The 15,148-nt window shown below is 35.3% G+C and overlaps 1 protein-coding gene across 2 annotated transcripts in view; it reads left to right on the top strand.

Moving 5' to 3' along the window:
- The window catches only part of mcama (melanoma cell adhesion molecule a), a 118,993-nt gene that overhangs the window by 99,890 nt on the left and 3,955 nt on the right, over window positions 1-15,148 (top strand). The window contains exons 12-15 of one of the 2 annotated variants that reach the window (XM_051937383.1): window positions 803-944; window positions 3,486-3,521; window positions 9,437-9,566; window positions 11,375-11,492. In XM_051937383.1, coding sequence (XP_051793343.1) covers window positions 803-944; window positions 3,486-3,521; window positions 9,437-9,566; window positions 11,375-11,492 — 426 coding nt within the window. The remainder of the gene's footprint in view (window positions 1-802; window positions 945-3,485; window positions 3,522-9,436; window positions 9,567-11,374; window positions 11,493-15,148) is intronic. The other variant, XM_051937384.1, reaches the window with a different exon arrangement.

Genomic DNA, 15,148 nt, shown 5'->3' with positions numbered 1-15,148 from the left:
ATCCCCTGACTTAGCTTATGTTGTCATAGCGGACTTTATCATAGCCTACCTGAGCTTAGTTTAGCTTATCTAGTCTTATCTTGATTTAGTTTTAGATTATCTTATCATACCTTCTCTTAGCTTATGTTCACATAGCAGACTTAAGCTAATCTTATCTTAGCTTATCTTATCTTGGCTTAGTTTGGATTATTTTATCATAGATGGTCTATATTCTTTGTTAAATTCACAAAATAATAAATTAGATATCTTGCAAAGACAAACACAAACACATTTTATCGTATTTCTTCACACTGTTTTCCACTGACTGAAGGACTTTTGCAATTTCGTTGTACTTGTTGCAATGACAAATAAAGTTCTATTCTATTCTGTTGAAGGTTTTAAAAAAGCAAATTAACCCAGACTTCTTTAAATTCTGAAACATATTTGACCTTTCGCAGCACAGTGGAGTAAAATACATCAGTTTGGGGGGAATAAAGGAATGTTTTAAATGGTAAAAGTAGAGTTTTTGATAAAGTAAATCAGTAAATCATCATCAGGTCCTGTGGGTTTAGATCTGTTCCAAAAATGGAAGTTTTCCTTGGAGCTGTACAACTCTGTAGGTGTGTTTTTATGACATTCAGCCACCTGTAGAACTGGACTGGACCGTATTTCTTCATTATTGTCTCACATTGTGTCACTAATTCTGCAGGATCTCATGGACAAGCTACTATTAAAGAATATCCAGTTATTCTGTGTTATTTTGCAGGTTGAATGAGGTTCTGCAGTGTTAATAGTTTAGTTTTTTCTGCATTTCTGTCCGCAGAACTGGGTGGAAGTGTTGAACAAGGCCAACGAGCACATGGCTCACAGTGTGGTGTCGGTCAAAGTCACCTCGGACATCAGCGCTCAGTGCAACGCTTCCAACAACATGGGCACCGAGGTGAAGGCGTTCAGCATCAAAGCCAGTAAGAGTCACATCCACTCGCCTCCCAACATTAATCTGGAAAGTTCCTCTGTTTCGTCGTGCCTTTTCTGTCATCTTTTAGCCGCTTTAATTCCAGTTTTCATTCCAATGTGACAGAATTGTTACAGAAAGCGCCACAAATCTTCTTGCTAATTAAAGGAGCAGTGGTGAGTTGGAAAGTGATGACAAGAAAATGGAACTTATTTTGCTTTTGAAGCCTAAATTAATGAACGTCGTGAATTCTTCCCAAATACATTTTCTCATCAGTTTTAAAGATTTTGGCCGCCGGCATCAAAAAGTCTACCATGTGGAGCTCAATATTCATCATTTAGGTTTTCATGTGGCGTAAATGAAACATTTTACGGAGGGAATTCGCACACTCACATATTTTCTTTCTTCTTTTTTGTTTTATTCAATTATGAGCCACAATTCTCAGCACATACCGCTGATTTATTTTGGATAAGGTGACTTTTATCATATTATATTAACCTCAGCTTTAATAGTAATAATAGAAACAGCAGCTTAAAAAATAGAATGTGATATGGAGCAAAAATATGTGAAAAAAACCTGCACATCAAAGTAATTATTTAAAGTTTTTCTGTTAATTTTCATCTCTATTCTGCTGAAAAAAAATTAAAGATTTCCAAAGCATGACCCTCAAGTAATCGTTTTAAATTTTGTTTGCCAGAAATTGATTAGATTTTCTCTTTTTGGGCCTTAAACTGGTTCTAATAAGTCATAATATGTCCCTTATTTTCAGAGACTTCAGCTGCAACTTGTGATAAAGTCAGCATCTGAAAGCCACTGAGGCTAAGCGTTTTGCATGCTAACAAGCAGGTAACTAAATATAAGAAATATGGAGGCAGAAAGGAGAGATTAGACCGCAGGGGATATCAACATTTATCTCAAACATTATATAATTAGGAAGAAAAACCAAAAAATTCCAACATTTGTGTTAAAATCAGCACCTGAAAGCTACCGAGGCTAACTGTTTAGCATGCTAACAAGCAGGTAACTAGAAAAGATTAGACTCCTGGGAATATTAGCATTTGTCCCAAACATTGTACAATTAGGAAGAAAAACACTATACTGTGTGGCAGAGTCATCTCTGCTTCTAGTAACGGTTGTGTTGTTTCCATAGAAACTGTAAAAAGAAAATGAATGTGTCAAATTTTCAAATTTATGCCTGTCCTTGAACTACTCATCTGTGGGTGCAGCTCCATCAAAACAAATTAAGAAATCTAAGCTTCATATTTTATCAAAATCTAATTATTCTGCGTGTCTCGTTCTAAAATTTGTCAAAAATAACATTAAAAGATTAACCAGATTCTGTAAAACAAATAACTGTGCGTACGTTGTACCGTGCAATTGAGAAGCAGCGACTGAAAAACAGGACAAATCTCCCTTTTTTTGAAATTGCCAAAATTACACTATTTATGACACGTAGAAACTGTAAAAGCTAATGGAATTGTAAAATTTTCAACTCTTCTTCATATGTGAGGTTCAGTTCCATCAAGAAAAGGAACAAAGTTTAAGACTAAAATAATGATATTTCATCAAAATCACTTTATTTTACATGTTTCATTCCAAAATTTGCCAAAAATGATACCAAAATATTGACAATCTAACTAAAAAGTTACAACATACTGACTTAAAATCTATCTGGAGGGTCAACAGACCAAAGTTTAATCTAAATAATAATAAACAGGTTAATTAATAATGAAAACTCACCAAAATCCATTAATAAATATTCAAAACCCTGAATAAAGTCAGCATTTATGAGTTTTCTGTTTCAAACGAGTTTTACATTCTTAAAAACTTGTGTTAGTCACTGCATATGGAATATTTGAACGAATATTTGGGGGATTATTAGTAATTATTAAGCAGCTGAGGTTAAATAATTCTGTTCTGACTTCAGATTGACTGAGAAATTCATTTTAACAGCCTCCATTATTTCTGCAAATGTGAAGAAACAGCTGGGAGCTGTCAGTTAATTTGCATACTTGAGGTTGTCAATAAGACAAAAACATCACGTTCATGTGGACTGTTTCACTTAAACGCAATAAAAACGTCCTGATTTCAGCGAACACATCGTCACATTGCAGCCCACCACTGTAACTTCTTCCTGTCATGTCTGGTTAAAGCCATGAAGAGCTCATGGTTCAGTGAGGATGATTTATTTTTCATAAAAAATGCACGTTAAAACTTTTTTTAATGTACATTGGAAAGACCTACATATAAAATCCAATAGTTTTACATGATGTCAAAATTTTTACAAATTTTATTTATTTTTTTATAATTTTTTTCTTTTTATGGAGTGATGTTGAACGTTTATTTGAGCACTGAAATAAGAGCAGTAAACCATTTTATGTGTTGATTCCACTCATTCATCCAAACAGAAGAAGTTTCATACTTAGAAAAGGTTTTTAACAATGTTTTTTTTTTAAGGTTTTTTCACTTTTAAATGGGTCAGTTCAACATAAGAAGCAGCTGAGGTTGAGTAAATATGAGAGTTTTTAAGTGTTCTTCTACTTGTCCACAGTTCCCAGGGTCACCACGACCGCCCCCTTCTCTCCGGGTAAGACCATCGCCCTCCAGCCTCTCCTCTTCCCTCTTCCAGCTCAAAGCCTTGTCTTCTGTGTCGGTGCATTTCTTCTCGGCTCGGTGTGACAACGGAGGCTTCAGAGGATTATTTATTATTTATCACGTCTGCTCAGCGACCAGCGCCGTCTTCGGTTCGCTGCCAGATCTCAGGGATGGCCTGCGGGCGCGTTAAATATTCCGTCTGATATAAAAAATAATAATAAAAAAAATTCGAGCACAGCAGCAGCTCAGAGCAAACACCCGACGCTGCTAAAAACAGTATTTGTTTAACCTAAAAGCAAATAAAAATAGGTTACAGAACGCTATCAGCTTTTACGGACTCTTTCCAGACAGTCCTCGTGTTTTATAGCGGATTTGTAAATACCAGGAGCGTTCTCGGTTAATTACGGAGACGGGGCGTTATTATGGGTAATTTTCTGACTTTGAGCCGTCACTTCATTCCATTAAATCTTCACCGGGCTCTGGGGGAAACAAGCAAACCCGTAAAACACAGTGAAGAGTGCATCCAGACCGGAGAAAACGAGGAAAACTGGGGTTGTGTCGCTGATTATTAGCTGGTTTTTAGGAGCTCTGGTGATCACACGGTCGGTTTGACTGGACTCAAAGCACTGGGGCAGTTAGTCAGAGCTCTGCTTTTCACAATGAATTACGTCACTGACGCTAATCTGGACATTTCATTGGAGGAAAAGCAAATAAAATGCAGAAAATTATGTAGCTGGTCAAGTACAGGCTGCATCCACGCAAATGCGTTTTCATTTAAACCTTCTGAGTGAGTTTAAAAAGCATTTTATCTTTTAAAAAATCACAAAAATGACACCATTTATGAGACCTAGAAACTGTAAAAACAGATAAATTTGTTGAATTGTCAACTGCCCGACAGTCCTTGAACTACTCATCTATGACATGCAGTAACATAAAAAAAATTAATTATTCTACGTCTCTCATTCAAAAATGTGTCAAAATTACCATTAAAATATTAAAAGATGAATCATATTCTGTAAAAGCAAAAAGTAGTGCGTACCTAGCAGTGTGCAGCTGAGAAGCAACGACTGAAAAACTGAACAAACTTCACATTTTCCATTAAATTTGTTTTAAGAAAAATCGCCAAAGTTACACCTTTTATTAAACCAAGAAACTGTAAAAACAGATACAATCGTTGATTTGTTAACTTTCTGACGGTCCTTGAACTACTCATCTGTTACATGCAGTTACATTTTTAAAAATGAAATTGAAGCCTAAAATGTAATTATTCTACATGTTTAGTTTGGAAGAACAGAGAGAAAGATTCTGTTCAAACAACAACTTATGTGGATCTCAGACAACTGAGAAGTCATACTAACTAATTTTTTCCAAATTTTGCCGTTTCAATTAATCTTCTCTAATTTCTTTCATTTGACAATCTGTCAAAAATATCAATAAATTACTAAAAGATTAACAAAATTCTGTTAAAACGACAACTAGTGCGTACCTCGTATCATACAATTGAGAAGTAATGACTGAAAATTTTTTTTGTTTTCCATTAAACTTCTGTTAGCGTTTTAAAAATCGCCAAAATTACATCATTTATTAAACCTAGAAACTGTAAAAACAAATAAAATCGTAGAATTGTCAGCTTTCCAGTGGTCCTTGAACTACTCATCTCTGACTTGCAGTTACATTAAAAAATGACTTTTAAACTTACAATCATGATATTATTTCAGAATCTACTTTTCTACATCTCATTCAAAAATAATAATAATGAATAATAGTAAATTATGTAGCATTAAAATATTAAACAGATTCTGTCAAAGAAAAAAATAGCAAGAAGCTGGACACATTTTGCTTCTTCCGTTAAATTTCTCTGATGCGGTGCTTCACTTTGTGCAGCTTCAAACCCGTCTATGAGGTTGATCTTTAAAAATCGCCAATATTGCAACATTTATTTTGTGTAAAAACGAAGAAAATAGTTGATTTCTCGACTTTTCTACTGTCCTTGAACTAATCCTCTGTGATGCACCGCTACTTACAAAACAATATGCTTTAGCTTTCTAAAATGCAACTTTAAAAAAAAAATCACATTTATTTATTCTTTTTTTAAAAAATAATTTGTGGCAGTATAACTGGGTCATGGTGCACACAAGACATTTCTGAGTTCTGTCTGCTGCTTCCTGCAGTAAATGACTAGAAACAGAGCGAAAAGAAATTGAAAAGCACTCAGAGAACGCAGCACTGCGCCAAGGCTGCTTCGTCGTATTATTTCCTACGGATAAGTCTTAAGTCCTCAGCGGTGGATTAGTCAGCAGGCAGCTGACGTCGTGTTCACTGGTTGTCATGGTTACAGTGACGCTGTGTCGTTATCTCGCAGTGATCCAGAAATCTTTAACAAATCCGTGGATCCAGACTATAAGCTGCATCACTGCCAAAACTGTATCACCTGGTCCTTGTGTCATTTCTGACCTTCCCTGAAAGTTTCATCCAAATCCATTGGTCTGTTTTAGAGTAAGATGCACACAGACAGACAGACAGACGATCGTCTCATAACCCCGCTGTGTTCCTTGGTGGAGTGATATTTTCTCCTCATTCTCCTGCACATCTTTTCTGTTCACATCTTCTGATTTAAAAATACAAACCGGATGTAGAAGATTTCAAATGTCAGTTTTTCTGTTTCTCTTTCCTGTTTTCTATGTTTTTCTTTCTTCTTCTTCAGGTTTTTTAGTCGTCTTTCACTGTTTCTGACTTTTTACAGCATGCAGAGCTTTTTTCTTTCACACTGGTCATGAGGTTTTGATCATATCTGCCTTTTTAAACCGGTGTTCTGCTGTTTTTACTCTAACTGTGATTTAAAGGACGTGTTTGACTCCACAAACAATCGCTGCTGTTAGATGACAGTAGAATGATAAACTGTCTGGTATTCACAGTTTCACAGCATTAATCACTGCCGTGTCCAGTCTGCCAGCATGGCTTTACCACAAACACTTTTAACTTTCAACTTTCCGACTGTCCTTGAACTGCTCATCTCTGACATGCAGTTCTGTTGGGTTTAAAAGTGATGCCGTTTCTGACTCCGAGAAACCTTAAAAACAAGTAGAATTGTGGAATTTACAACTTTCTGACTGTCCGTCATCTATGAGGTGAAGCTTCAGTTAAATCTGAATTTAAATCAGAATTTTTTACCAAAATGTAATCTTTCTACGGGTCTCATTCAACAATTTGTCAGAAGTAAAGATTTACCAGATTCTGTAGAACAGAAAATTGTGTGTACCTCATACCACACAACTGAGAAACATTCATAAATCTGATTAATGTTTGCGTTTTCCATTAACGTTCTGTTAGCTTTTTGAAAAATCACCAAAATTACACCATTTTTGACACCTAGAAACTGAAAAAACAAATGGAATTGTTGAATTTTCAACTTTCTGACTGTCCTTGAACTACTCACCTGTAAGAAAATTAAGAAATCTAAGCTTCAAATTGTAACGTTTTATCAAAATCATTTTATTCTACATTTTTCATTTGAGAATTTGTCAAAAATAGGATTAGATTAACAAGAATCTGTAAAAACAACCAATTTTAATTGATCAATTTAGAAGCCAAAATCAAAATCTGATTATTCTACGTCTAGTTTAAAATCTGTCAGAAATAACCTTAAAATATTCAAAGGTTAATAACCAGATTCTGTAAAAACAAAAATTGTGCACACCTCATAGCGTGCTATTGAAAAAAGAAAATGGATAAATTTTGTGTTTTTCATTAAACTTCTGTTTGCTTTTGAAAAATCACCAAAATTACACCATTTATGACGCCTAGAAACTGTAAAAACAAATGGAATTGTTAGATTTTTTAACTTTCCTTGAACTACTCATCTCAGTTCCATCAAAACTCCTGTTAGTTTTTAAAAATCACCTGAATTACACCTAGAAACTGTAAAAACAAATAGAATTTTAGAATTTTCAACTTTCCGAGATGCAGTTCCCCCAAGAAAATTAACAAAATCTGAGTTTAAAATCATAATATTTTATCAATATAAGACTGTTTTACTCAACAAATTGTCAGAAATAACATTAAAATATTAAAAGATGAACCAGATTCTGTGTAAATTAAATAAACCTCGTAGCATGCGGAGAAAAAAATAGACCAATTTTGTGTTTTCCACCCAATCTAAGCTTCAAACGGTAATTTTTCATCGAAATCATCCAAATTCTCAAGTTGTCTGAGACATATAAATGGCAAAAACTTCACTCTTTACTGCAGAATAGTTCATTAAACGATGTTTAAAGCTTAGAGAAGACGAAATAATTGAACGTTTAAGAACACAGCAGCATCATTAAACCACAATAGGAATATTCTGAGCTACACTTCACATAATAAACTCTTTTAAAATGTTTCTCTGGAGTTACAGAGCAGCTTCTTTACATTCTGGACGGATTAATGTTTAATGAGGTCACAGACGATGAGCAAAATAAATGACTTTTTTAATTCTCCTGCCAGTTTAACGACAGAAACAGCATCATTTCACGCTCGGCAAATTATTCCTCATGCACAGGAAAAAGAAGTTTTATAAAGAAGCAGCGACGTTGTTTAAAATGATGCAGTTTGTTTAAAGTAGCAGTTATTTAGGATTCTGGGGTGTTGAAGGAGATATTACAGAAAGGAGTTGATCAAACTGAGATATTTTGGCTTTTTGGGGGGTCAGTGAACAAAAAACACTAAATTTTACACTTTAATTTGGAAATATTCCGATTTTTAGACTTTTCTTTGGGGGGTTGAGCGACAAAAAACACAAAATTTTACACTTCAGTTTAACTGGACACACCTGAAACACTGGATTTTATCTCAATTTTTGTATTTTTTGGGCGTTGTTTTCCAATATCTCAAAAATTCTTCCAGAATCTCTAATAAACTGTCTTTTTTTCTGTGTAAAATTGATGACAAACATACCGGAAGGCAGCTGATGTGGAAATATTCAGATTTTTATTTTGAGTCAGTCAACAACAAAAAACCTAAACTTTCACACTTCACTGGTTCAGAATTCACACCAACACACCTGACTCTGGAGTTTTGCTCTAATTTTTTTTAATTTTCTCAGGTTATTTTCCAACATAAGTTCAAGAACCCCAATAAATTGACTTTTTTAGTGCAAAATTGATGGCAAACACACTAAATGTTGTGTATATTTATTCCTTTTTGGGGTCTTGCAAAGAGATAATAAAGAAAGCAGTCGATGAACTTCAGAATTTTTTGCTTTTATTTGGGGTTGATGAACAAAAAACACTAAATTTTACACTTCAGTGATCCAGAATACACACCAACACATCTGCAAAACTGGATTTTTGATCAGATTTTTTATATTTTCTTGGGTTATTTTAAAAAAAAATTGTTCCAGAACTTCGAATAAGCTGTTTTTGTGTAAAACTGATGATAATCCTCAGATTTCTGTATGTTTTCTTTGGTGTTTGACACTTTAAAAAGAAACTTTTGTTCTCATTAACTTGTTTTCATTGATTTCTTTACTTTGCACCACTCAGCCACAACATTAAAACCACCTGTATTATATTGTTTTACTGCGTAGCTTCTCTTAATGCTGCAGAAACATCTTCATGTTGAAGTCATGGATACGTAAACACACCATCATACTGACACCTGGAGGTCTGAGTTTTTGTTCTTTGACTCATTTTTGCAGCACTTTGTTCTAAATAAATGCCCTGATTTGAGGTTTTCCTGCATAATAATGAGATAAAACATGTTTTCCTTCACCTGTCGCTGGTTTTAGTGTTGTGTTTGTGGAACCACCGTCCAGCTGAGGCTCTTTGCTGCTCCGTCTCCGTCGTCTGTGGCCGTCGCTGCTGTTGAATGTCACTCTGAGTTGTGTATTTCTGTTGACATGCAGCCTGTGTGTGTTTGTTTGTGCAGCGGAGGGCAGCGGGGTGATCATAGTGGTGATCATACTGAGTCTCCTGCTGCTGGCCTTCCTCGGCAGCGTCATCTACTTCCTGCACAAGAAGGGGAAGATTCCCTGCGGACGCTCCGGCAAACAGGAGATGTGAGTTCCTCCTCCAATTAAGCTTTCATGACGGAGCAGCAGCAGCCAATTATTTTCATTTACCAACAACAAAACAAGTCCTAAACCGACGATGTGTTCATCAGCTGACAGCTTCTGCTGGATCTGAATACACACAGAGGCTGCTTTTAGTCTTCTTCTGCAGTTTCTGAGCGTTTTTTTTATAAATTTTTCACTGTAATCTAAAATCGTGCACCTCTAAGAAAACAGAACAGCCATGTTTAGAAAGAGAGAGAAGTCAGAAATTCAGTAGAACATGTTCTTGAGGGATGAGGGTGACTTTCACACTGATATGTTTTCTTTTGAACTTCAAAACCTGCAGGTGAGTTTGACAGGAATGTTAGCTTTTGAAAAAAAATCACCAAAATGACACCATTTATGAGACCTAGAAGCTGTAAAAAGAAATAGAATGTTTAAATTTTCAACTTTCTGACTGTCCTTGAACTATTCATCTCTGACACGAAGTTCCATTTAAAAGAAAACTCAGAAATCTAAGCTTAAAATCGAATTACTTTACGCTTCTCATTCAAAGAATTGTCGAAAATAACATGAAAGAATTAAACAGATTCTGTAAAAACAAAACATTCTGCGTATCTTGTAGCACACTACAGAAAAATATTGATAAAATTTTCATTTTTCGCTAAACTTCTGCTAGGTTTTGAAAAAAAGCCAAAATTACACCATTTTAGACACTTAGAAAATGTAAAAATAAATGGAATGTTTGAGTTTTCAACTTTCCAACTGTCCTTGAACTACTCATCTCTGATGTGCAGTTACATTTAAAAAAACTTGCGTTTCCTTTTCAACTTCTGTTAAGTTTTTAAAAAATCAGCAAAGTTACATCATATATGAGACCTAGAAACTGTAAAAAGAAATAGAATGTTTGAATTTTCAACTTTCCGACTGCCCTTGAACTACTCATCGGTGAGGCGAAGTTCCGTGAATAAAATTAACAAAATCTAAGATTACACAATATTTTATTAAAACCAAATTATGTTACATGTTTCATTTCCAAATTTGTCAAAATATCATTAAAATATTAGCATGATTCTGTAAAAACAACAAATCATTTGTATCTCAGGTAGTTGAGAAGCTAAATAATCACGTTTTTTGTCACATTCACCATTAGTCAGAGCCAGAAACTGTGAAAAACAAAAGGAATTGTCCTTGAACTACTCATCTGTCATCATCTGTCACTTCAACAAATCTGAAACTTAAAATTGTAATAAAAAATATTCAAATACAGCGTTTTGCTCCAACATTATTCTCAGTGATTCAGCTGCAAACAACAAACACAAACTTATAGCATGCAAAACATCTTAGATAAAGGGCAGAAAAGGGTTTTAATGCTACAAATCATTACATTTCTTGGATTGTTTATGTTAAAAAATGGGAAATAAACTTAGAATCTGCATTATAGAGCATTATTCCTAGAGGTTTTACTGATACTGAAACAAAAAAAATTTGACTGAAATTTGACTAAAAGTCCTTGAATTTTTGCTGAGTAACTGTCAGTTACTGCTGAGTCATTTTTAGCTTCACAGCTGCACAGAAGAGGGCAGATTTTTTTGGTTTGTACAGAATCTTATTTTTTTGTCAATTTAGAAAGAAAAATGAGATGAATTTGATAAAATGTGACGATTTTAAGCTGAGATTTGGTTCAGTTTCCCAATAAAATCTAATTATTCTTTAAAAGGTGTCGATTCGTTGTGTTTTTACACTTTTTGAGTTTGATAAATGTTATTTTGCTGTTTTCAGGCGGTTAAAGTTTAACTTTTTTCTGTCTCCAGCACCAAAGAGAAGACCACCAAAGATGACATTGTTGTGGAGATGAAGACCAACACAAAGAACGAAGAAGCCGTCCTCCTGAAGGCCGTCAACGGAGACAAGAAGGGCCCCAACGACCAGGTAACTGCTGCTGCTCACCAGCGCCCCCTGGAGGCTGCAGTGGGTTTATCCTTTAGAACAGTGGTTCTCATCCCCGTTCCTCAGGACCCCATGTCCTGCATGTTTTAGATGCTTCCCTGCTCCAACACACCTGACTCAAATGATCAGCTCGTTATCAGGCTTCTGCAGAGGCTTGATGACGAGCTGATCATTTGAATCAGGTGTGTTAGAGCAGGGAAGCATCTAAAACATGCAGGACATGAGGTCCTGAGGAACAGGGTGGAGAACCACTGGTTTAGAAGACGCAGAGTAACATCATATTTACAGCAGCTGAATGTGGGCTGCAGCTTTAGCATCAATTATTTACTGATTAAAAACAAACCGGATGTTAATGTGGTCAGAGCTCAAATACACGAGTGTTTTTTAATTTTCTGAGCAGTTTCTGGGTGTTTTTTCACATTTTAACTCACTGTTTGATCCTTTTTTTTTTTACCACATTATGAATTCCTGCTCCTCTGTGGTAGAAGCTGGGAAAAATTAAAAGAATCTTCTGTGCAGTATGACAAAGTTAGCCTGCAAATTATTGACTTTTTTTATTGTTAAAAACCTGTTATCAACATGTAACATTTTACTAAACGTCCATGTGTTGACTTTGCAGCATTTTTTGATTATACTCCTACAGCCTGCAGTTCATCCCAGAAAATTATTTTCCTCAAAATCCCTGAAGTCTTGTTTTATTTTCCCCCCAAAATAACTTGTTTACTCGAACCAAAATCTACAAAAAACAAAAAACTTCTGAGATTCTCGGTGCAGCTGTGAAGCTTTTATTGACTCAGCTGTGATCTGCAGTCCAAGGATGAAAATTCTGAGAGTTTTCAGCTGAACTGTGAGAAATACGGAAATAAATTACAAATTTGTGTAGTTAAATATCTATAATATGCACAGATCCATTTTATCCAGTGTTAATGCAGTTTTTTTCACTTTTTTTGTAACATATATAATCAAATGAATTCAACTTTCTCTTTTTCTTTTTCATGATTTTTGCCACTAGAACTGAGTCGTACTGAGTTACTCTCCTTCATGTCATTCTGTTTCCATAGAGGTGCAGGTTTTTATACTGCAGTGAAAAATGAGTAAACAGTGAGTAAAAATGTGACAGCAGTAAATAAAAAAGCCACACAGAAACTGCTTGAGAGTCACTGAATTAAATATATCATAGCAAAAGCATCAGGATGTTCCTTTCGAGCAGCAGAAATATGAAAAAAAAGCTTAATTTTACAGCTGAGTTTTCCCTTTGTGCCTTTAGATTACAGCCGAGTACTGAGGAATGCGGGATTTTTAGTTAGTTTTTACAGAATTTAGTTAATTCACAGCATTAATTAGTAGCAAAAATGTCCAAAATGAGACGTTTAGAATAAAGAGATTTTTGTAAAATTTCATAAAATTCTAAAAATTCCCACACGATGTGTTCAAGGACAGTCAGAAACGTGAAAATCCAAAGACTTTTTCTGTTTTTGCAGTTTGTCTCTCTGACAAACGGAGTCATTTTGACGTTATGTTAAATTGTATTTTTATATTTAAAAGAGCCTCACTACCGTCACCAGGATCTTGTTTGGTGCAACATTTAGTGATGTTTTGCACACATGCTAAAGTTTATTATTTACAGAACTTAGTTCATCCACAGCATCAATTTATAGCAAAATTCTTTTAAATTAGATGTTTAGAATAAATACGTTTTTGTGAAATATCACGATTTTTAGCCTAAAAATAAAATGCCACATGACGATTTCAAGGACAGTCGGAAGCGTGTAAATCCAGTGATTTTTTTCCCCAGTTTTTCCAGTTTATCTTTCTGACAAAGAACGGCATTTTGGCCATTAAAAAAAAGTAAATAAAAATGTACTTAAAAGAACCGAGTTGCAGTCACCAGGATTTTGATAAAGGATGTAATTTTAAAATTACATTAAAATTTAAACCCTCACTTGTTTTGCAAACCTGCCAGTGTGTTTTCTGTATGATGACATGAATATTTTTTTAAAGAGAAAAAGAGAGTTGAATTTCTTTTTTAACTCTTTGAATTTATTTTAGAAAAGTCCCACAATTTGTGTCACAAAGCAGTTGGTCTCGGTTGAGCCTCTAATGACGTCATGGTTGCACTGAGGAATGCAATTTTTTTTTTTTTTTACATAATTTGTTCCGTACTTAGGGTTTATTTTTAAAGAATTTTAAACAAGACATTTAGTAAATGGTGATTTCAGTCAAAGATAATGTTAAGCGTGGATTTTCCAGACTAAATTGACTCATGGATCGTCTGAAAGTTCTTTCTGTTTTTTAGTTTCTCTCCCTAACAAATGGTCAGATGGCCCCTTGTCACATGCAGTGCATCTAGAATTGATTTTAAGGCTCTTTTATTTGTTTTTTAAGCTGTACATGACATGAAATCTACAAGGTCATTTCAACTGATCCAGGTTTTCTTTGTGTAAGTTAACAGGTATCCTTCCAACTCTGTTTATCTCAGACTTTCAGCTTCAAAATGCAGCTTTTCATCTTGTTTTTCAGTCATTATGTCGTCGCTGTCTCCAGTTTAAACGTCAGAACTTTGCCACGGTGTTCAAATGAAGGTCAACGAGTCGAGAAAACCTGAACAACGGATGATTTAAACTGTTTTTGTGGTTAAACTACCAGTTATCCCAGTGATGAACAAGACTGTAGATTGTGTTCCCAGCAGACGTCCTGATGACGACTTTGTTTACTGCTGCTTCATCTCGTCCCGTGTTTCTCCTTTGTTCTCCGTGTTATTACTGAGATTATTATGGACAAAACTACAAAACTCTGCTTTTAGTGGGCGGCTGTAAGCCCCTGGAGTCTGGCTTTGAGGTGGAAATGTCAGCAGCTTTGGAGACACATGACCACATTAGTCTACAGGGGCTGATGCATGAGGAGCCAGAAGTCTTCTTAGTGATTCTTCTGAAAAAAAACACGTCTCTGCTGTCATTGTTACCGACACCCCACACTGGACTTTACCGCTGGAAATGAAAGAATGTTAATTAAAGAAATCTGATCCGTGATTCAGAAATTAAACCTCCAGTTAGTCGACCACAAATCCAGCTTCAACCCTCCAAACCTCCAGCAGTTTTACTCACATTCAACTCACTGTTTCCCTACAGTATAAAATCCTGAACCTTTATGGAAACAACACAGCCATGACTAGAAGTAGAGGAACCTAAACGTGTCTTCTGAGCAGCATTACAAAGTTAAAAAGCCGTAAAATCAGCTGAATAAATCCACAACTCTAATCAGAACCTGCTTCAGACCAGAAGATCAACTATGAAGTGAGATCAGAGACGAAAATCAGAGTTTTAGTATCATGAAGGTCCTTTAACCAGCTAAATCTCCATGGTAACCAATGCTGTGAAGCTAGATCTCCATGGTAACCAATGCTGTGAATCTAGATCTCCATAGTAACCGATGCTGTGAAGCTAGATCTCCATGGTAACCAATGCTGTGAAGCTAGATCTCCATAGTAACCGATGCTGTGAAGCTAGATCTCCATGGTAACCAATGCTGTGAAGCTAGATCTCCATGGTAACCGATGCTGTGGAGCTAGATCTCCATGGTAACCAATGCTGTGTAGCTAGATCTCCATAGTAACCGATGCTGTGAAGCTAGATCTCCAT

The sequence above is a fragment of the Acanthochromis polyacanthus genome, chromosome 17 (assembly GCF_021347895.1).
Source record: "Acanthochromis polyacanthus isolate Apoly-LR-REF ecotype Palm Island chromosome 17, KAUST_Apoly_ChrSc, whole genome shotgun sequence".
Lineage (NCBI taxonomy): Eukaryota > Metazoa > Chordata > Actinopteri > Pomacentridae > Acanthochromis > Acanthochromis polyacanthus.
This window is presented reverse-complemented; position numbering and strand designations above follow the sequence as displayed.